The 24,470-nt window shown below is 35.4% G+C and overlaps 2 protein-coding genes across 2 annotated transcripts; one reads left to right on the top strand and one right to left on the bottom strand.

Moving 5' to 3' along the window:
* The first annotated feature begins 15,136 nt into the window (after positions 1–15,136).
* Positions 15,137–16,696, top strand: LOC107875753 (60S ribosomal protein L27). Its single transcript, XM_016722579.2, has one exon. The coding sequence runs from the start codon at positions 15,265–15,267 to the stop codon at positions 15,670–15,672; it is 408 nt and encodes a 135-aa protein (XP_016578065.1). The 5' UTR covers positions 15,137–15,264; the 3' UTR covers positions 15,673–16,696.
* Positions 16,697–22,837: 6,141 nt separating this feature from the next.
* LOC107875755 (tetrapyrrole-binding protein, chloroplastic) lies at positions 22,838–23,963 on the bottom strand. The gene has a single exon (XM_016722580.2). It carries the CDS (start codon positions 23,761–23,763, stop codon positions 22,942–22,944), a length of 822 nt encoding a protein of 273 aa, XP_016578066.2. The 5' UTR covers positions 23,764–23,963; the 3' UTR covers positions 22,838–22,941.
* Between the last annotated feature and the right edge of the window lie 507 nt (positions 23,964–24,470).

The following is a 24,470-nucleotide window of genomic DNA, read 5'->3' as shown; positions in this document are numbered from 1 at the left end:
CACTTGATTCTAATTTTTTTCTTTTGTTGACTCTTTTCTCTTTGGATTTTTCTAACTCGATTTGTCTTGACACTTTTTTTCTTTTTGGACATATTTTTTTTTCTTTTTTTTTTTGAACTTTTTCTGAATCCATTATTTTGCTCGACACTTTTCTTTTGAGCTTTGCTGACTATATTGATTCCAAAAGAGGGGTATGAAATAAAATAGGACTGAAGCTCAAATGGGGTAAACAAAGGATGACACGATGTTTGGATAGCAGAATGAAATGCCTTCATCATATCAATCCTTGAAAATGCAAGTACATATGTAATATGAAAGTGAGAGATGAAGATCATTTGCGACATCTTTTTAAGAAGATTGAGTCTGTGCGTCACTACTTCTTCTGGAAACTCCGCCTTTGTTGTACATTCCTCACATCGAATGACTCATGCTTTCGTGGAGCTGCTTATCTTCTTGTTTCTCTTGATATAGGGATCACACGTCTACTATTTGACCTAATTTGGACTTGCCTTTTGATTGATGACCAAGTTGTTCTTGTTATTCTCAAAATAATTGCCTTAACTTGTCACCAAATATCTCAACACTCTATCTTTTTTCTCATATGCTCTCTTTTTCTAACTTTAACCCTCTGATTCAATGTTCATGCTTAAACTAGGTTTTAAGATCTAGCTGAAAATTTCACCAGCATGTCATATCACTAGAGTTAACACAAAATGTACTATGTAAAGAAAACAAACAAACAACACATATTTAAAACACAAAGGAAAATGTGACATTTCATTTAGTTGAAACAAAAGATAGAAGGGTTTGAACATAAACAACAAAAGGACAAAACAAGACAGATCCCGAACTACAACCCTGAAATAATTTGGAGAACAGAAAATAAAACAAAACAAGCTACCAAACCCCTTCCTAGTAAGAAGAGGGGTGACTTCTCAATTGCTCAGCCTGACATCTTAGCCACTGGTTTGCATATCAGCATGACTAGAGTTTTCCTCACTGTCAATGTTCTGCACCATGATTGATTTATCTCGAATCATCTTTTCAATTTCTCTTTTCAAAGCACGATAATCTTCAATACTGTGACCCTGAATATCAGAATGATATGTACATCGTATATTAGGATCAAAACTTCTTGAATGTAGGTTAGGAGTATACCCAAGGAGAGGAGTGATCATGCCCTACTGTACCAATCTCTAGAATAAACTTGCATACGACTCTCCAATGGGTATGAAGCTATCCCTCGACTTCTGTCTCATTTTATTATTTGGCTTAAATTGAAAACCAGGCCTAGAAGGGCTTCGGTATATATGTGGAGTTGGAGGATAGCTCGACAGAGTTGGCGCACGCCAGTGTGGGTAAGATGGGGGTTGAACATATGGTTGCGCATTATACACTTGATATGTTGATGGGGGAATGGAATATAATGGATTTTGGGAAGGATTCTGTGGAACTTGGCTATAAACTTGGGTTTGAGCCCGTGGGCAACGATGGTATGGTCCTCTTGCCCGTGCCTATTGTACAACTATAATAGCAGATGCATCTTTCTCATTCTTCTTTCCTCCAACATTTCCCGAACCTTTTTGAATTACTTGAGTAGTCGCTTTCAATGTTGTAAAACTCACAATGCGACCAGTCTTAATTCCATCCTCTATCATCTCCCCCATTTTGAGGACCTCAATAAATGACTTACTTTATGCGGGTAACAAGTGTTGATAATATGTTTCATCTTGTGCTTGAATAAACACCTCCACTATCTTGCTTTCTTTCATTGGCGGTTTTACTCTAGCAGATTGTTCGCGCCATCTGATCGCATACTCCCTGAAACTCTCAGTATTCTTCTTATTTTATACCAGTTAGGGATTTTTCGTCAGGTATCAACTCCACATTGTATTGAAATTATTGCACAAATCCATTAGCTAGGTCATCCCAACTAATCCACTTGTCAATGTCTTGATCAACAAACTATTCCGAAGCTAGGCCTGAAAAACTCTCCTCGAAATAAGCCATGAGTAGTTTTTCCTTCCCTCCAGCGCCCCTTAGCTAGTTGCAATAGCGCCTCAAATGTGCTATAGGATTGCCATGTCCATCATACTTCTCAAACTTCGGCATTTTAAAATCAAAAGGAAAATGTACACCTGGAAACATGCACAGATCTTTATATGAGACACTTTTATACCCCCAAGTCCTTGCAAGTTTTTCATAGTCAGTTCCAAACATCTCAATTTTCTAGCCATTTCCTATTGTTCTTTTGTCATAACAGGCTTCTCAGTAATTAGAGGAAATTCAGGCAGTTGAGGGCAATCGTAAGGACCAGTCGACTTAAATGTGGGCTCGAAAGCGTAATACTGATCACTAAAAATATTCAATACAGGGTCGTTTGTAGAGTGAGGAATCACAACCGTTGGATTGACATTAAAAACAGAAGCTTCAGACGGGAGTGGGGCTGCAAAAAGCATGAATAGCAGGCGGAGCCGAGCATGTGGTAATTTTGTATTGAGGAGTGAGGAAATGAATATTGGAAGTGTGGAAATGAATATTGGAAGTGTTTGGATACTGTTACCCCCGAGTAGGTTCTAATGCATGTTATGGCGTGTCGACCAAAATAGGAAATTGTGCATGTGACACTGGAGGAAAACTAGAAAGATATTCCAGATTATCTGCGGGAAATGGAGGAGGTGGCAACCCATTAGCCCAAGCTCGATGCATTTCTATCATTTGCTGCCTCAATTTCCGAATCTCTTCATTAGCTCCTACATTCTCATTCCCCAAACTCCCTATCTGATTAGTTACAACAAACTCGGTATCCTTGTTGGCCATAACTTTCTCTGTGACTTGGAGCAATATGGAGGACCAACTAAAATGCCACAAACCAACCACCTTAAATTTAACTGGACAAGAGATAGCAAATACGTTAGAGTTCAACGATTTTTCAAAATCTCTTCTTCTTTTTTTTCTTGAAAAAATCACCGAACCCTAGAAGGGCGCCTACGTATCTCACCCCCGAAAAGGGAGAATCAGGTGTGCGTAGTTCGTGAAGTTTTGTCAAAATGGCCAATTAAACTCTTTTTTCTTTCTTGAAACAAAGTGTCAAAAGAATCGACGAATTTTTTTCTTTTTAGGTTTAAATCTCTATACAAAATGAAATCTGTGATTACCAAAGAAAAATCTTTTTGGGTTTTTGATTTTTGAATTTCATGTGAAAATGAAACTTGAACCTATTAAAGGAATTTTTTTTTGTAGTTTTCTTTTAAAGACATATATGAAACGCCTACTCTAAATGGAAATTGAAGAAATATTTTTGGATTTTTCAAATAAGATCCCCGAACCAATAATAGGCTGCCTACGTATCTCACTCCCGAAAGAGGAGAATCAGGGATGCGTAGTTTGTTCAGATTGGACAATTAATGATTAACTAATAGATTGACCCTAACTTAAGAGACACAACCAAAGACAAACAAATAAATCTTTTGTGAATTTTTAATTAGACACTTCAACTAAAACTGACACCAACAATTATGAAGGAAAATCTTTTTGACATTTTCACTATATAAGAATGTACAAAGCTCCTATTGAAAGGAAAAAATATTTTTGGAGTTTTCGAATTATGAATGCTTACTAAAGAAATAAAAGGAAAAAATTTTAACTTTTTTGATTTTTTGGGAAATGAGTGCGAAAAGTAAAAAAATATTTTTTTTTAATTTTTGAATTGTGAAAAAACAAAAGTCATAAAGAACCCTAAAAACTACCAAATCTTTTTTTTCTTCACTCTTTTCTTCTTCTTTTTTTTCCAACAATTTCTTGCCTACACACTTTGCTTCTAACTCATATTTTTGCCCAAACCAATCAGTCAAATAACCTCGTTACCCTCAAAGAAGCAATATTTAGCACGTAGGGATGCCTTAGAGGTGAGTCTCTTACAAAGGGCAAAGTGGGCCCTGCTAGGTCTTCAATATGATGCACATAAGCATGACCTAAAGGCTGACCTACGTTAGGATTCACTAACAAGGCTATTCGGGGGAGCGTATGGTCGATAGTGGCTGCGACAGCTTTCCACCTACTCCATAACACCGACGTCTCCCCCCCCTAAAATAAGGGTGACTAACTAGAGGTCGTGTACAACACGTGTACGACAAACTTGTTGCAGAAAGAAGGCCGGGGGTAGACACATGATGCCAGATATAAAAGCGAATACATAGGATAAATACTGTACACAAAGAGCACGAAAACATTCCATAATGATAAAACAATAACACAAAACAACACAAAAAAATATTTATACACCTATAGTGCCAAACAAAGCTGATACGACTCCAAAATAAGCTCGAATTCTGAACAGGTCCCCAGCAAAGTCACCAGAGCTGTCACACCCTTTTTTTGTACTCCAAAAGAAAGAATTCATTTTAAGTTTTGAAAGGATTTTATTTTTAAAGTGACAAAAGATGAAAACTGTTTCGAAAAGGATTCATCAGTTTCAAAACTCAGAGTCGCCACTTGGCATAAATCGGGTATGCCAAGTCACCTATGAATATCCTTTTTCAAAATGATTTTGACTCTATAAAACTGATCCATGAACAGAGATTCCGGCTAAGAAATTCTGTTGACCAAGGGAAAGGTGTTAGGCACCCCTCGATCCTGTGGTTCGACCACGGTCGCTTGGTGGAGCGTATCGACTAATCTGACACTACGAATGTATAAACCACGCAAAAGTACGTAAAACAATCAAACCAACAAATAAAACAAAATAATCCAAAAATATAGTGTCCAGTCCAACTATTACAATCCAAAAAATAAATAAAAGTGCGAAAATAAATCCTATCTAACCTATACTAATCCTAACAACGCTCCCCGACTTTACCCGATGCCCCGGGCCTTGATTAAGATCCGCCTTCGCCAACATGATATGTCGGGGCATTCCCCGGTGAATAAATACATCAATCTCCGGGGCATTCCCTGACCAAATGAATACATTTGATGAAATGATGAAAATGAAGAAAAGCACTCAACACAAATATTTACACATTCGATGATTAAAATCCTACGAGTTGCCTACCCTCCAAAACCTAGAACTTGTCTATCAATGCCCGACCTAAGACATGATACAATTACACTTAACATCAATATTTATTACAAAATAAACCGACCACAATAAATCAAGACTAATCTTATTCATTTTTATCAATTTTTCAATCCCAACCCCAAACAACAACTTTAATTCTCAATCAACAATTAACTAATCTTTAGACTATCAATTTAATCTTCATAATCCGAATTCAGCGCCAACCAACATTCATGATTCAAACATCTCAAAATCAAACAAAAAACAAAAGATCCACACATTGCCAAATCACCACACAAAAATATGAAAATTAAAAATTATTCGAGAAAAGGGATGAGAAATGGACCTCAATCGAAGATTTTATTGTGCCAAATAATGCGATTAGAAAATAGAATCGGGTCCAAAAGCCTAAAATCGAACCTCAATCGCGAACTCAATATATGCTCATTTCCATTTTGATCGTTCACCGACAGACCACCGAAATCGGACTAAAATTGGTCCAGTCCGGTCAGGTTAGAGCTGGGGTCGCGGTTCCTATCACGATGGAACTCCAGCTAGCTCCGACAGTGATGAAGAATAAAGAAACGCAGACAATAATGACGTTTTCGGTGAGAACTCGCCGGAAAAGACCTCAACTACGATGTAATTCCCCCTTTCATGCTCTTTCGATCGGCTCCACTCAGTTCTCTGTCTCTTTTCTTAACCTCTCCCTCTCTTGCAACTCTCTCTCTCGATCTTTTTCTCACTTCTGAATGTCCTCTCTGTGTGTGTTAATATTGGTGTATCAGTGTGTGTATGTTGGTGGGGATGAGCGTGACTCAGAGAGAGTGGTGTTTTTCCTTGTGTTGATGGAAATTGGAGTAGAAGAATAGTTGTTGTCTTTGTTGTGTGAATGAAGCCAAAGAAAACCCCAAAAAAATGGAGTCCCCTGCTCTTTGTCTTCTATCTATGGATCTATGAAAACCCAAAAAAGAAAAGTGAGGTCCTTTTTTTTTAACTTTTCCCATGGGCCCCACTTTATTCAATTTTGATCCTCCTCTCCTAGGATGATGACAAAATGGATCCTTTTGTTAGGTGTACCCATGGGTCCCCCTTCTTTTAGTTTGTTATTGTGAGGATAAAAATGTAAGTGGTAGGGAGGTGGTTTATTTTGATTGGGTATGCTGTTAGGACAAGATAAATTAGTTAGAGGTATTGTTTTTGTATTTTTGTGGGATATAATCACATGGATGGAGATACGTGGTAAGATGAGGTAAAAATGGGGAGATTGAGTTTCGGAAGGGATAAAATTATGTGTCTACAAACTTGTCTAGACTTTTCTCTTTTAGGTAAACATTCTGAATCTTATCAAAACAAATTATTCCAAAGTAATAGGATATCAGATTCATAGATTTTACATGGGACATAAATATTAATTGAAAAGAACCACTCACTTCTTATAACTTTGCATGTTTACATGAATTTCAAAAGTAAATATATATCTTCTCAGGAGTTATACGTATAGCCTAAACACTTTGCATGTTTACATGAATTTCAAAAGTGAAAATATGTCTTCTCAGGAGGTACGTACATGTATAGTCTAAATTGTGGCTTAAAACGTCAATTTTAAAAAGTCCTATAAAATTGAAATCAAGTGAACATAAAAAACAAGCTACAAACACACAAATAGAAAAGCTTAAAAAGTAAATTAACGCAATTAGTTATAAACATTATATCATGTGTTACACATAAAATCATTCATTAAAAAAAAAAACTAAAAATAAATTCTCATTCAGCTTATGTAAAAAGTCATGTCTTTATCACTTCTCAAGGCAATTGTCGCACTATGAAACATAACAAAAATCAAAATATTAAAATTGTGAATATATATAGATTTTTTAGACCTAATTACAAATAAAATAATAAATTATTCAATAAAAAAAGTAAAAATAAAAAGAAAAGATGAGATGATTGTCGGAAGATCCATGGTGCAAAGAAGGGGTAAAACTTACACGCACCCTATATATACACCCAACCAATACATGCATGACATGTGTTTGAATTTAAAGTTCATGTTACTTAATCATGATTAATCAATATGTATTTTACTTAATTTATTTACATAACCATGGTAAAGAACATTAGTTTGACGTATACACCGGGTGGTGTAAGTTTTTACCTGAAAGAAGGGTGTGTGCATGCGTCATGGATGAGATGGGAGAAAGTTGGGGGAATCAATAGAAAGAACGTAAAAGCAGGTGTGAGTTTACAGTTTCTTTTTTAGGTTAGTTTTTATCTTCTTCTAATTTTATGTTTTTACTTACTTTCTTTGTCTTCTTTTGAAAAGATAAAAATTAAAATATGATAACAAAATTATTATTTATTTATTTTTAGATTAAAATGGAATGTAGTAATTAAAAATAAAATAATGTCAATTTTGGGCTTGGTAAAAAAAAATAGTCGTTCACATAAGATTCTCACATTATTTTTGTTGACAATATTACTTTTAATATCTGGATTCATAGTTTTTAAATTTATTTAAGGCTATATATCATTCATTTTAAATTTTTTATTTCTTTTTAAAATTTTTAAAAATAAAATGCTAGAAATATATCATTTACAATAGCAATATCCATGTGAAAGCATCATCTTTCGGGACTCAATTGAAGGGAAAAAAGAAATGAAAGACTTCGTGTTGTGTGTATATAGAGATAATATTTGAAGAATGCTTTTTGAATCAAGAATCGTTCAAAGCTTGATCATATCAAAGCAGTGAAAGTGAATTTTGCTACACCATTTTTTGAAATAGCACTATCTTTATTTTTCGAGTCGTGTAGAGGCGATAGATCTATAGCGAGGGATAATTAAAGAATCTGAGCGGCTGAAAGGAATCAGAGGGAGCAAGTAAGTTAAGAACCAATCTTGTTAGCTTAAGGAATATGTTGTTATAGTTTATTTTTAGACTACAACAAATAAAAAAATTATAAGAAGTTACTATTGATCTTCAACAATTATCTTGTCATATAAAAGTTTTTTAGATGCTAAAACTATATTAATTTCATTAAAATAATGATTAAATAATTATGGCAAATAACTACAAAAGTATAATAAATTGTGTCATGAACAGAACAAACATTTGTCAGATAAGTTTTTAATTTTTTTTATATGATTTCAATTCAACAATTATGAAAAAAAAAAAGGTTGAGAAGAATGAATGAGAATCAGTACAACGAAAATAACTTACCTTTTTCTCCAACTCATAAAAGCTATTGATTAAGACCCGGTTCACTTTCTCAATATTTGAGAATTGATTCACTTATACTTAGTGTTGTGATAGTTGTTGCCACAACACTGCAATAAAAAATGATGTATTCTGAATCTTAGGAACAAATCTTGAAGAAAGTAACATATAAAAACAATTATAATTTGCATATGAAGAGGTAAGAGGAAATTCGTGGCATTATCCCACCAACCTTCTCTCTCCAACGCTCACCTTTAACATTTAACGCTCACCTTCACTCTCCGCCCCGACTGACCGACAGCTTTTGACACCGCCGATGATGTTGATTGAGCTGGAAAAGGTAAGGTTGAACCTCTCTTCCACCCCAGATCTCCCTCACCCCCAGTTCTTCTTTGTACTCGCCCCCTCTTTTTCCCCCCTAAATTCCCTTCTGGTTCCGTAGCTCTAGTCGCCGGTGGAACTACGATTTCGCCCAGACTCGACGCCGGCAAGAGTGAGGGGTTTCACCTGCGGCAAAATAGGCAGGTCAAATAGGTAGTTCGGGTCAGAAGACATCCAGATCCCGATAAGATTGCAGAAGGATCTCCGGCGACTCTCCAGCGACACTCTAGAAACGTACCAGCAGTCCTTTTACCAACGACCTTACTCCGACAATGATTTTTGACATCAAATTGACGGAACTAGCAGCTAGCAGGCGTACCGATGATATCTACACTTTTAGGCATTTAGCCACTTCAGTCAGTTTTTTATTTCCAGTATATTATTTTACTGTCGTGTCCCTGTCTCTTGTTACGGCTTCTGTTTTACTTTTTTGCATCCTTCCTGTTGCTTGTGTGGGTAGTAGTGTCTGGCTGCTTTGTTTGGAGATTGTTGTTGAGTTGTGTTCCGGATTAGTACATCGCTTGACTTAGTATTAATTTGTGGGGTAGACTTTTTTCGCGATTATTCCATCTACTTTACTTGTACCTTCCTTTTCCTGTTGTTGCTTCATATTATTTATCATACTATCTCCTGTATCTTGACTTGCGTGTCTGTTGTAGTATATTTGTGACTTGCACCGCCCCTTATTATTTGTTTCGCTGTCCTTGGTGTCAGGCCATTAGTGTGCTCTATTTTTCTTACTGTTAGTTTTTTCCTTACCTTTTTTGTTTTTTCTCCCTATTTGAGTTTAGTTTTGTTTCTTGATTATTTCTTCTAATTTGTGTGAGCCTTGTATTTCCTACTGCTGCTTTGTTACTACCATTGTTTATATTTTCTTATATTTTCTTGTAGTAGTGGTTGTGGGCGTTGACGGTTGGATAGGGTCATGTTCGAGGGGGTTGGGGCGGGGAGCTATTATGGGGGAAGGGGAAAAGAAAAGGTCGGGGGTGGGAGGGAGGCCAAGGTTTGGCCTCAGGGGTGGTAGAGGAAGACGTGTGGATAGAGATGGTAGGCTGAGGGTTGGGTCTTGGAATATAGGGACTCTTCAGGGTAAGTCCATAGAGCTTATAAAGATTCTTAGAAAGAGGAGGATTAATATTACGTGTGTTCAAGAGACCAAGTGGGTAGGGTCTAAGGCTAGGAATGTGGATGGTTACAAGATTTGGTACTCTGGTAGCGAGAGGCGTAGGAATAGAGTTGGCATCTTAGTAGATGAAGAGCTTAGAGTTCAGGTAGTAAAGGTAAAGAGAATCAGCAATAGGTTGATGGCTATTAAGTTGGTCATTGGAGGGTTTACCCTGAACGTGTGTAGTGTTTATGCGCTGCAAGTGGGCCTGGATGGGAAGGAGAAGATGCGGTTTTAGGAGGCTTTGGATGAGGTGGTGAGAGGCGTGCCTAGCTCGGAGAAGATTGTTGTAGCAGGAAATTTCAATGGGCATATCGGGGCGTTACCGGTAGGCTTTGGTGATGTGCATGGTGGTTTTGGTTTTGGGGAAAAAAAATAAAGACGGGGCTACTCTATTGGATTTTGCGAGGTCCTTTGGGCTGGTAGTAGTGAACTCGGGCTTTCCAAAGAAGGACGATCACCTGATCACCTTTTGAAGCGCGATAACTAAGATCCAAATTGACTTTTTGTTGCTTAGGAAAGGGGATAGGGTGTTGTGTAAGGACTGTAAGGTCATCCCGAGTGAGAATCTTTCGACCCAGCATAGGCTCTTGGTTATGAATTTGGGTATAAAGAAGGATAAGAAGAAAAGGAGTGAGTAGTGTAGACCTAGAATTAAGTGGGGCGGCTTGACGCCAGTAAATGCGTGGGAGATAGGGGAGAAATTGGCAGGAATGGGGGTGTGGAAGTGTAGGGGGACGTGGATAGAATGTGGGATAGGGTGGCTAGGTGCATCAGGGAGAATGCTAGTGAGGTGTTTGGTGTTTCTAGGGGTCGGGCCGGACATCATCGGGGGGATTGGTGGTGGAATGAAGAGGTTAAGAAGAAAGTGGAGACCATGAAAGGGGCGTATGCTAAGTTGGTTGAGAGTAAGGACGAAGGAGAGAAGCGGGTAAACAGGAAAGAGTACAAGTTAGCTAGGAAGGAGGCTAAGTAGCAGTTACGGTGGCTAAGACGGCAACTTTTGAGAGCTTGTATGTCGGGTTACAGAAGAAAGAGGGGGAAAAAGTTATTTAGACTCGCTAAGGCTAGGGAGAGGAAGGGTCGTGACCTCGACCAGGTGAAGTGCATTAAGGGGAAAGACGGTACAGTGTTGGTGGAGAACGACCACATTAAGAATAGATGGTAGTCGTATTTTTATAGGCTCTTGAATGACGAAGGGGATAGAGCTATTATTTAGAGGAGCTGGAGCACTCAGAAAAGTGTCAGGATTTTAGTTATTGTAGACGTTTTAAGGTAGAGGAGGTTAGAGAGGTTGTTCGCAGGATGCGAAGGGGTAGGGCGACGGGGCCTGATGAGATACTGGTGGATTTTTGAAAGTTTTCTGGCGAGGCTGGTTTAAGGTGGTTGACTGGATTGTTTAACAAAATTTTCAAAACGGCAAAAATGCCCGAGGCTTGGAGGTGGAGTACTATGATCCCTCTTTATAAGAGCAAGGGTGACATTCAGAGTTGCAATAACTATAGTGGTATTAAGTTATTGAGTCACTCTATGAAGATTTGGGAGAGAGTGGTCGAGGTGAGGCTGAGACGGATAGTGTCTATTTTGGAGAACCAGTTTGGATTTATGCCTGGCCACTTGACGACGGAGGCAATTCACCTGGTACAGAGGCAGGTAGAACAGTATAGAGAAAGGAAGAAGGACCTCCACATGGTGTTTATCGACTTAAAGAAGGCATACGACAAAGTCCCCAGGGAGGTGCTTAGAGGTGAGTAGAGTCCCGGTGGCATATACAAAGCAATTAAGGACATGTATGATGGAGCTAAAACTCAGGTGAGGACAACGGGAGTAGACTCAGAGCATTTCACTATCTTGAGAGGATTACATCAGGGATCTACTTTTAGTCACTTTTTGTTTGCTTTGGTGATGGATGTGTTGGCGGCGTATTCAAGGAGAGGTGCCTTGGTGTATGCTTTTTGCAGATGATGTAATTTTGATTAATGAGATGCAGGGGGGGAGGGGGTGTGTGAATGATAAATTAGAGCTGTGGAGACAAACTCTTGAGTCTAAAGGGTTCAGGTTGATTAGGAGCAAGACAGAATATTTGGAATGCAAGTTTAATGACGTGAGGCTGGAGAATGAGGTGGTAGTGAAGTTGGAATCACAGGTGGTATGTAAGAGGGATAGTTTCAAGTATCTCGGATCCTTGATTCAGGGTAACGGTGAGATTGACGAGGATGTCTCGCACCGTATTGGGGCGGGATGGATGAAGCAGAAGCTCGCTTCGGGGGTGTTGTGTGATAAGAAGGTGCCACCCAAGCTTAAAGGCAAATTCTACAGGGTGGCAGTCCGTTCGGCCATGTTGTATGGAGCAGAGTATTGGCCAGTTAAGAACTCCCATATTCAAGAAATGAAGGTGGTGGAAATGCGGATGTTGTGTTAGATGTGTGGGCTGACTAAGGGGGATAGAGTTCGGAATGAGACTATCAGGGAGAAGGTTAGTGTGACTCCAGTGGAGAATAAGATGCGGAAAATCCGATTGATATGGTTCGGACAAGTGATGAGGAGGGGCATGGATGCCCCGGTTCATAGGTGTGAAAGGCTAGCTTTGGATGGTTTTAGACGGGGTAGGGGTAAGCCGAAGAAGTACTGGGGAGAGGTGATTGGGCGGGACATGGATCAGTTACAGCTCATTGAGGACATGGCCCTAGATAGGAAGATCTGGAGGACGCGAATTAGGGCAGAAGGCTAGGGTCAATTTGGGTCGCTAGTGTAGGGAATTACTTGGTGGGGGTATTATTCTTGTTATGATACCTTGTTTCATGCTTTATTACGAATCTATTTACTTTTCTCTGTTTTCTATTACTTGTGGGTGTCGTATTTATGTTATGCTATCTTGTTTCATGCTTTACTATGAATTTGTTTAGTATTCCGTGTCTCGAGCCGGGGGTCTATCGGAAACAACCTTTCTACTTCTTTAGAGGTAGAGGTATGGACTACGTACATCTTACCCTCCCCAGACCTCACTATGTGGGAGTACACTAGGTTTGTTGTTGTTGTTGTTGTATATGAAGAGGTAAGAGAAGAAAAATATGAAAGTAATTTCTTGTGTTTTTGAGAACCAAGAAAAGAATAATACCCAAACACCTATGGGTCGGCTTCATCTTCATCGATTTCATGTTCTATTGTCTTAGAAAATTTCATTGTGCTTTTGTTTTCTTTCCACTTCTTCACGCGAGAGTAATAGTAGAAATAAATATTTCTGAAATCTATACTTAGAAACTTATATAATTATATAATTACTACAAAGTGGGATAAAGTGGAGAAGTTGTAACCATCTCCAAAGCTGTAATTATTAAATTCAAAATTTTAAATTTTTTATACTTGAAAACTAATTAACCACTCTCAATTAAAAAGTTAAATAATGCTATATTTTCTTATAGAAAAAAAAAATCAATAATTCCTAATGACGTGGTTGTTCCTATTTTTCTGGCCATTCTGATTATGTTGTCTTGTAGAAATTTTTAACGTGTAATTTAATAATTAACAATTTTTTTTTACGAACTACTTGGTGGTTCCTATTCTTTGGCATTTGGTTATAACGTCCCATTATTACTCTCTTCAAATAAATTGAAAATGACATACAATTTGATGATTTTTTTAAAAATAGTTACAGGATTATTAATTAGAAAAAAATGTAAAATAATTGTCTAAACCTCCTGATTTTTATATGTGGATGGACATATATTTTTTCTACGAAAGTAAAATTCATGAGAGTTTGAGAGAAAGAAAACTGTAAATTTTGAAAAACAGAATTATGTCTAGCGATGGAGAGACTAAAAATATATGTGAATGTTCAGTCGTGAATAAGAAGTTGTAATCAACTCTAACTCCATTTTAAAAAATATTGAAAGATAAGATTTAAAATTATTTGTAATTCAAATTTAATTTTTAAGATTTAAAATTATTTGTAATTCAAATTTAATTTTTTAACACAGTTACGTATAAACACACACCACGTTTATCTTTGGTGCATGAAGTGGAGTTCCGGGGAAAATGGGATAAGTTTTGTTAATTTTTTTCTATTTGTTTTTTAATTTATTTTACATTTTCAATAGTTTTCATAATATAAATGAAGGGGGAAAAGGTGACATCACGAAATAATGGTGATCTATAATAATATATATTAATAGTATTTTGATTTAACAATAGTACTAAATCAAAAAGAAATTTAAGTCAAATAACATGTCAATTTCCAAACTGACAAAATTTTGAATTTACAAAGAATTCTATAAATATAAAATTATTGTTTAAAAATTATTAAAAAGTAAAATAAATATAAAAAATATTTTTTAAAAACAGTTTTCATGGTCCCAACATGAAATTGATTATTTGGTAGATGACTTATTTATATTAACTAAAAATAATCTATATAAAATTGAATTCAATAGATAACCATCAATATAATTATTAAATTTTAAAAAAATTGAATTAAAGATTAGAGTAACAGAAAAAATTGAATTTTATTAAGAAGTTGTAGAAATTTTAAAATTGATTACTTCCCATAAAGTAAAAGAGTTCTGGATGCGGTTGTGAAGAAAGAGTCCTAAACATGTGGAGGTGTGGGAGTTAATCCCATATTAAATTTATTACTATTAATTTTAAATAATTAATGTAAACAATCTTCATTTAAAAAGGAGTAAATACACAATCATCACTATGATTTAAAAAACTGTCGAGACTTATTTATTTATTTTAAAAACTGAAAAATATAAATAACTATCAAAATTTTAAAAAGCTATAATAAACAATGATATTTTTACATTAAAATATTCCAATATTTTTTATAAGTTTACTGATAACATATTGTGGGTATCTAATTGTTTTTAAAAAACAAAAAAATTTATATCTTAATCTAAATAGTCAAATAAATTTTAAAAAAGTTTATGCAGATTATGTATTATAAGATTTTTAGTTTCTTATCTAAATAAGATCTCAAATTAGATTATTATAAGATGTTTAAATTCTGATGTAAGTAAGAACTCGAAATTAGATTAAACCTTCCAAATGTTTTTATTTGAAATAGAAAATATTCATTGTTTTTAATGTACATAAAAAAATAACTAACTTTACCTAATTTAACTAATTTGTCTTAAAAAGTAACAAATGGCATTATTTTATTAGTCCACTTGGCAACCACCTATGCAAGACTTTCTTGCTATTTATAATAATATATATAGAAGATCTGCCATATTGGTTGAGAAGGTCCATTTTGTCAAAGCCCAAATCCAATAACAATAAATTATGGGCCAAACCCATTAACAACTAGGGCTTTGCCCCTTTGTTTAGCCACTCGGTACAATATAAATTCAAAACGTAGGGTTTTATACCCCATTTCACTCAGCCGAGCGAGAGAGAGATAGAGAGAAACCAAGAGAAAAACAATCCCCAGCGGCGAAGATGGTGAAATTTTTGAAGCCAAACAAAGCAGTGATCCTTCTTCAAGGCAAATACGCCGGTAGGAAGGCGGTGATCATCCGTGCATTTGATGAAGGAACAAGGGACAGGCCATACGGCCATTGTTTGGTTGCAGGTATTTCCAAGTACCCGAAGAAGGTGATTCGCAAGGATTCAGCGAAGAAGCAGGCGAAGAAGTCTCGGGTTAAGGCGTTCATCAAGCTGGTGAATTACACTCACATCATGCCTACCCGTTACACTCTCGACGTGGACCTGAAGGATGTTGTCAACGCTGATGTGCTTTCGACTAGGGATAAGAAGGTTACTGCTGCGAAGGAGACGAAGGCGAGGTTTGAGGAGAGGTTCAAGACCGGAAAAAACCGGTGGTTCTTTGCCAAGCTTAGGTTCTAAGCTTTTGTGCTGTTTGAAGGCTCTGGTAATTTTAGTTTTATTTGGTTTAAGACAATTCGATTTTGATGAAATGGTGATTCTCGTGAGGGCAAATTAATTAAGGGGGACAAAAAAGTTTCAAAACTAAAAATGATTGACACTAGTCTTAAATATTGGGTACAGGTGACAATTTTAAGATTAGTGTTAATGACACTAATTTTAAAACTCTTTAAGTTTTATTATTTATATTTACACAAAGATCTCTGCTATATTTACATAAAGATCCCTGAAGTTACAGTTGTTGCATGCAGCAACTTCAATAAATTACCGTGCTGCAGCAACTTCGATTTCGATAATTGCTGTAACACAACAACTATTAGCAGCAATTATCGTAGTTGCTGAACCAACTCTCGTAGTTGCTGGACCAACTTGCGGGACCAACTCTCGTAGTTGCTAGACCAACGTGCTGGACCAACTCCCGTAGTTGCTGAACCAACTCTCGTAGTTGCTGAATTTGCTAAATTATTTCTTCATTGATTTTTAAATGAAATCAAAAAATTTCTTCTCAAACTTTTCTAATTTTGTTTATAAAAATAGTTCATGAAAATTTAAAAAGGAAGAACTAAATGAAAAGAGTAAGAAAAAGAAGGAAGAGAAAAATCTACAGAGAGAGAAAAAGAGAAAAAGAAGAAGAAAGATTGAAAGATAAGGAAAGGGGGTAAACTTTAAAATTTGAAATTTTAGTTGGAGTACTTTTTAAAAAATTAAAAAGTTTTTAAAAATTACACTTTACACTCCAATTAATTTAATCACAATTTAAATGAAGCTTTGACCTTAGCTGGTCAAAGTTGTCATCATTTTTAATTCAAAGACTTTTTTGTCACCTCCCACTTAATTTTCTCGTGATGCTCGTAATATTTAAGTGTTGATGGAGACTGAATTTGCTATCTATTAGGCTGTTTTTGATGTTACTTTATTTTAATTGATGGATAATTTCTAGCTGTCCCTTCAGTTCAATCAATCTGATGTTTTGAGTTGCTTGATATTTCTATATTGTTGAGTGTTATCTGTTTACAGTTATTAGTCAGGTGATGCTATCTCTATTTTATTGCTCTTAAGTCTATGTTCTGTGTTGCACGCCTTCTGTATTGTTTTCTAATTAGAAATGGATAAATTTTCTTACCTCGTTCTTACTGGGGACATGACTTTGGATAGGAGAGGTTGGCGTTAGTGGATTAGTGTAGAAGGTTTGGTGTTAGTTCCCCTGTTTGCAAAGTGTTTGACGGACTTTGCCTAAGCTGAGTGTCTATTGAAGAGAGCCTCCCTCTATCTCTAGAGGTAGGTGTAAGGTTGCGTAGACTCTATTGTTTGATATGTTGTTGAGTATAAGAGTTAGGCATTGACACTAGTGCAATAGATCATAGGAGTAATAATCCCAAGGAAAATCGGCATAATAGTTAGATATGGGAAAGAAGTACCAGACTACCTTCTGTAAAATGCAGCTAAAATGTATTTAGAACACATCTGTTTCTTTTTTACCAGAACTTCTGCCAAATGTGCCTCATCACTGTCCATCAATTATTCTACCATCTGTTGTTCCGATACTAGCTGAGCTTGGCTATTTGGCTATATGAATCATTATGATTTTGTTCTAGGAGTCTATTCCCTTCAAGCACAAAAAGTTGTCTTTCAAGGTAACTTTAGGGGTGTGTGAAATATCAATTGCTAGTATAACCCGAGTCTCAACAAAGAGTGGATCTAGCTAAGTGTAATAGCATCAACTGAATGGTAGAGCACTCTTGCTTAGTCGGTTCTCATCAAGACAAATGATGACAACCTTGTCCCCCCTCCTAATTGGAGAGGATGATTCCAGCATCATTCAAACGTTATTCACCATAGACAGTCGGTTCGTTTCTCCATCTCTCATCACCCTTTGTCCTATTTCAAGTTCCGACTAATTTTTTGAGCTAGTCATCTGTATCGGTTTAACTTCATTTTCATTCTTCTTTTGTGGGCTAAATTTGTATTTCTTATGAATTTTCAGTTTTCTGCAACTCCTAATCATTTGTTTAAAATACATCATATGTCATTCAATTCACTATTGCGGAAGACTCTTGAGTCTCTAGTATCTCTAATTTTGCCCTCAGATTTGTTGGTAGTCCATAACAGTTTTCTCCATGTGCATCAGTTTTCCGTTGTTGGAAAAGGACCTTTTCTCGACACTATCATTATGAATTATGTCCTTAATTTAACTACTTTTTATCATTGACTTTATCGAATGATTTATAGGTCTTGGGTATGCATCTCTCTCAATATACGCACACAGAGACACTATTTCTTTACTTATTTGACATCTTTCTAACCCTAAATCAAATGTTTTTACAAGTTCTTTAGTCACAGTACTATAATATTTTCTAGGCACTTCTAATCCTCTGTAGAGTCTAGTGCACCTCATAAAAATTGTATTATTTCTACTTGACCTTTATGTGTAATAGTTCTCCAGGTTGATCATTTGACCAATTAGTTCTATTTGATCATCCTTTTGTGTCAAGGATTTGCTTACATGCTTAAAGGCACTTGAAAAACTGTACTGTAGTGATGGGAAAAAATTGCCCCTCAAGTGCCTATTTCATCTGCCAATGTCATATGTAAGCATGTGAAAAATTGTGGGTGTATGCAAAGTCAGTTTTCCTGTCGGCATTGATGCCTGTCTCTTAAATGGTGCTTGTGTGCTATTTGCCAGGAGAACCTATGCCAAGGTTCAAAGTGGCTAAAACCAGTTCCATACGAGTCACAGTCCCCCCCGGTCATCCTCTCATATGTAGCATCCGTAAAACCAAAACGATTTTATGAATCCCTTTTCCTCACCAACGTTTCTGCGTAGTCTGTGAAACGGCCCATATTTTCTTAATATGCGAAGTAGGACAGCCTCTATTCGAGTTGTGTACTGCTGTTCGCAGTTGTGCAAGGTGATGAGTAGGAACTATTTTCTGCTTGTTTAGTTGTTTAATACTTCGTTACCCGATACTTTAATCATCACTCTGGTACTAGATATAGTGTTTCCCCAGGCAAGATGCTGAATATTTGTCATGATCTGGTAGTTCTAGGCCGAGATGGTGTTGGTCGTCCAATTGCCGTTTTGGTTCCACAAGAAATCATAATAAAAATTTAAATAATGTTAGGGTTGTTGAGTTATTGTTTGAGTGTTCTAAGTAGAAGTTTGAACAATGATACGCAATTGTTTTTGGACAGTGATCAAAGAATTTGGTATAGATCATCTACCCCTCTAATCTTGCTTGACAAATTAAACTCTCCAAATGGTAGAAAATGACTAAAAACTGTACTTACATCTTTTAAGAAACTTCATTTAAGATGATTTTTATTTCATACCGTCGCAATTCTGAAAGCGAGAAGTATGTCTAGTGAAACTTGTTTGTATATTTGGAAACCTTATTTAGAAACTAGTGGGCTGCGTAAATAATTTTGTATAAATAACATAAATACCAACCCTTTTGAAAGTAATTTTTTAAGTACTTTGCTCTCTCTCTCTCCCTATGAGTGTACGTAACATAGCTGTTTAGGGAGTTGGGATTCTTTATAATATTGAAAACATAAGTTGTGTATTTATGTAATTTTTAGAATAATTTTCACTGACGAATAAAGTAAAATGTAAATTTGCGTTACTTAATTGCTTCCTACGTTCAATCAAACTAAATATAGCCAGCCAATATCTTCATTGATTTTTCGTTTTATAAATCATCTTTTCCTCCCAATGTTGAGAATTACTAGAAAGATAATTCACATAAAATTTTTAAAAATGATGATATATTAGTCTTGTTGACTGTTGGTCCTTTGATTTAGATAAAATAAATGAAATTGAATCCTCTTACTAGTGAAATTGATTTTGTTAGAAAAAAAGAGTTTCGCTTACAAAAAATATTTTCGTACCTCCACTTTAGAGGTAAATTCTCAGCTCAAGACAAAATATAATCTAAAAAAAATGTAAAAAGAGCACCAAAGACAATAAAGAGTTAACACAATAACAAATAGTAACAACATCACCACAAATCAGGGGCGTACCGATATGCATTTTTGGTCATCTAGTAAACTCAATGCGGAATAGATATAATTACGTTAAGAAAAATATATGAAAATAGGTATAAAACATATAAATGCATCCACTGAAATAAAAATTGGTTGGCAGGACATTCCTGATTTTTAATTTTTCTTAGCTTTTTAATTTGGTAAGCACCACAATTCTTAATAAGGACAATACTCCTTCCTACCTGTCAGCATGAACACGCCAACCTTCTAACATTCTAACCCTAATAAAAATAAAATGTAAATAAATTATGAATTGGCAGACAGCAAAGAAAACATAAATTCTTCAGTTTGATCTTTTTCCGTTGGCAACAATATTCATTCCCAAAGTGATAATCAACAAAATAACAAGCATAATACAAATAGATTTTAGGAACCGTTCATTTTGTATTCAAACAAAAATGAGAAAATTACATCCAATTGCAGGAATCAATATGGCACATACAAACAAAGAATCAATTACAAATAACTTGATGGATTATTGATATTTTATTTAATTTTTTTACTAAAAATCTAAGAATTCCATCGATTTTTGAAATGTTCACTTATAGTTGAGAAGTATTAATAAAAAGAATGAAAGTATTTCATCAAAGAGCTTGTATGGTCCAGTAGTAAAATTGTTCAATCTAATGGCTTTGTGCAACATTTTTTGTATAGAATTAACAAGCCCTTTTGTGCCTTTCACATTTAGCTCTTCAACTACTGTATTATTTTCGTTATCAACAACTCGATTTTCATATAAATGCAGAATTTGAAACGTGCAAGTATGAAGTTTTTCTTTACTACTCTATAATATTGAGGGATATTGTAAAAAGATGAAACAACTATATAAGATACAATTTTTATTTTTCTACCGTCTGAATTTTGTTTTTTTCTTTCATATCCGTATAGTACACATGAGATACCTACCATTTCCTCCTACTTTTAGAGACAAGCTATAATTGCGTGCATCCATTTCAATAGTATTGGTCAATACAATGGCAGAACTGATAATTATTTAGTTCAATAGTATACAAATATAGGAATTTTCATTAAGGTTGAGCTCAATATTCTTGTCCATTAACTAATTAGACTTTTTTGATTGTTCAATATAGGGAAATTATTGTTGCGACCAACAATATAATACGTATATTTTTATGTTGTTAAAGTCAACTAGCATAAACACCTAATATTGCATCAAGATTAAATAAGACATTATTGAAAATACATCCAGGTTGATACAATTAGACTAACATTGTACTCGTTGGAGAAGAAATGAATAGTACGATAATAGCGGGCAATAGAAGCTTCTACTACGGCTTTCAAACGTGTAATATGTATCAATAGGTAAATATATACATAATATATGGATTTCATTGATTATTCGTTGCTCTTATATATAGTTTGTAGCTAGTCTGTAGAGGTGGTTCTTGGGGTAGCTTCACAACCCAAGACATTACCATTAGAATGTTGCTAGAGCGAAAAGCATCAGGAAATGGACTTGGGCCTAATTCAACCTCAAAAGTTAGCTCATGAGGGGAGGATTGCCCAAGACCATATAAGGAGACCAAGGATTCTTTAACCCACCGATGTGGGACTCCAACAGAAGGAGATATATGACTTCCTTCTATCAGGATATCTACGAGATAATAGATTTTATTTGTGATGACACAATAACTCTGTTTCAAAATTGCATAATTGAAGTACGCATTCAATCACATGAACAATATAATACAATCACAAGTCACAACACAATAGACAGAGTTTGAGCACACCGTAAATGGAATAGTGCTTCAAAATTGCACTTTAAGGCTACCCTAGATTTGAACAATGCCACCACATATTTGGATCGAGCATGGGAAAAATTTTCTCGGACACTAATAATGGAAAGTTACCTTGACAACTTAATCAATCTTAGAGGATGATTGAATCGATTAAATCTACAAATAAATTCTTCGTCACCCATATTATCTAGAGTACAAGAATAAATGACTCAATGTTGTTACCAAGGGAAGTGTGACATGGGTATCCGTCACTCGTGATTCGAATATTGCATGGAGAAAAGTAGTGTGGCTCAGCGAAATTGGTGTTTTAAAGTTAAATCTTAATAAGAGGTCTCAAGTACATTTATAAAATTAACTTCTGCGTACGATTTAGTACGACGCACGTGCATCTTGTTGCATTCTGTGCACTATAAGTGCATCCCATTGTCAATTAGTAAAAAATTTTTAGAAAACTCTCTTTAGATCCCTCTCCCACAACATCTATTTGACTCAAGTGAATTATAAGAATTCAAGATATTCAGATCTCCTTCCCCCACTCCCAAAATCTCTATTTCTCACCTTAACAAAAGATTGATAATAACTTAATTACCTACCTATATTATTTATGTTAAGTCATCTAACTTGAATATACAGGTAAGAACTTGCTGTCCAAATCAACGAACATATGGACCTGACCCGTATGTATGTTCATGTGGCATATCCACAAATAATTGTTGTTGGATTACAATAAAGAAACACAAGACCAAATATGACAGGTCCAATTAATATATGGATTTCATTTATTTTAATTAATTATGTATAAATAACATAAATATCAACTATTTTAGAAGTAATTATACTCTCTCCCACTTTTTAAGCCCATAGTATCACTGCACATTTGAAGATATCATCTTTCTAAAAAAAAAAAAAAAGCCCAAACATTACTTTATGTTAAAAGCTAAAAATAAATAGACATTTGTACTAATTAATTACTCGATATATTGAAATAATAACTGATAGTAGATAATTAAGGGAGCAAAAGTACCATTATGATAAAAACACATCAGCAACAACAATATATCAATGGAATTTCATAAATAGATGTACACCGAATAATAAGATTATGCAGACACTGACTCTACTTTAATAGGATAGAGTAATTATTTTTAATAGATCATCTGCTTAAAAAAAAGTATAAAAATATTATAAGAAAATATGACAAGCAAAATAGCTAAGACATAACTAAAATGCAAAATCAAAGATTACGCAGCCAAGATGGACACATACACAAAAAAAAAGAAAAAACCATATATAATAAGTAACAAAGTAGAATATACTACGAATTAAAGAAAAAAGTTCTAATTCATTCAACTTTTTATCACATATTTTTTACTTTGTGTACACAAATCACAAATAAACAAACTTAATTATTTTCTTATTCGAAAATTCAAAAGCTGTAATCTGGTTTACTAAACAATTTACTCCTTAAACCCCCAAATAAACCTCCTTTCTTAACACTCCCTTTATTATCTTCCCCATAATTACTATTTTCTCCCTTGTCGTCTTCTTCTTCTTCTTCTTCCCCTTGTTCAACAAAAGCTGGATGACACAAAATGCACTTAAGCAATTGAGTTCCTCTTAAAGCATTGGTTAATGGCAAGTGTCCTTCTGGAGTTTCTTCATTCAATTCCCAAATAAATTCATTCGGAAATGCTCTGTAATTGTAATGATCAACTTCTTCGATATCGAGTTTCTTCATCCATCCAACTTTGATGAAGAAATTAGTGAAGTCTCTATTAGCTTTGCTGTTCCATATTTTCTTCTGAATACTGTAACCGAATTTGTTGTCGCTGTATTTTCTCCATAGCGAATCGATTTCTTTGAGGTCAGATTCGGAGATGAATTGGACCTCGGAGAAGAACACGTATCCGCGCTTAATTGCTGCTTCTCCGGCTAATTGTATGAGTAAACGGCGAGTTTCCTCGTCAGCTTCTCGGAAATTTTGGCAAGATAAGTGTTGTTCGAGGACGGTAAAGGGGGTAGGGGTAGGGGTGGGGGTGGGGGTGGGGGTGGTGGATGGGGTAGGGGTAGTTGAGGAAACTGAGAAAGTGATGAGAGTGTGATTGGTAAATGAAGTGGAAGAGGAGGGGTTTTTGGTAATTGACTTAAGGAAGAAAGAAGATGAAGAAGAAAAAGGGCAATCTATAGAATGCCTTCTCCTTAGTGTATGTTGGTGTGAGGGAATTGTGTTGAATGAATTAGTTGCCATTTTGATTACAAGTGATGGAAGTGTTTTCTCTTTTCACCTTTATTTTGGTTTTCAAGGGGGAAATGAATATTTGGAGATTTTGGTTAAGATATAAGAATATGAAGGGGGTGGGGGATGAGATAAGAAATGAGTGAGAGTGAAAGAAAGCATGTCATCAAAAGAAAATATACTACTTGAATGAGATTGGCTAGATATGGGTGAGTTTGGATACTCCTCTATCACTTTGGACTATAGGGCAAGTAAATACAAAGTTGGTTTATTAACACTTTGACCCCTTGTTTCTCTTTCATTTCTAGTTTTGTGGGTTTCACAATGTGTTTTGTAATTTATTTATTGAAGTTTGTGGTGGTGGTTGCCAAGTAAGGAAATTGGGAGACCACAATTCATACTATCAATTGGGACCATTAAATGTGAAGTAGCTACCTCTCCTAGTAGTTTCTTTAAAAAAAATCGTCATAAGAATCTTTTTGGTGGTCTACCGCTAATTTGAAGCAACTTTCATGAGTTTTCAAAGATATTTTGAATTACTCGCTAGTAAGAGTGGTATTTTTAAGCTATTTTGTTACGAGAAAAATATATTTAAATGAAAAATATAGTATCAAAAGTATTTCAAAATGAGAAATATAAAGAAGGATAAGATTGACCCACTTTAAAATATTTGTATATTTTTATCGCGGTCTACCACTAATTTCAAGTTTATTTCCACA

Source organism: Capsicum annuum, chromosome 6, assembly GCF_002878395.1.
Source record: "Capsicum annuum cultivar UCD-10X-F1 chromosome 6, UCD10Xv1.1, whole genome shotgun sequence".
Classification (NCBI taxonomy): Eukaryota; Viridiplantae; Streptophyta; class Magnoliopsida; order Solanales; family Solanaceae; genus Capsicum; species Capsicum annuum.
Note: the sequence above shows the minus strand (reverse complement) of the source record. Positions and strands in the feature narration are given on the sequence as shown.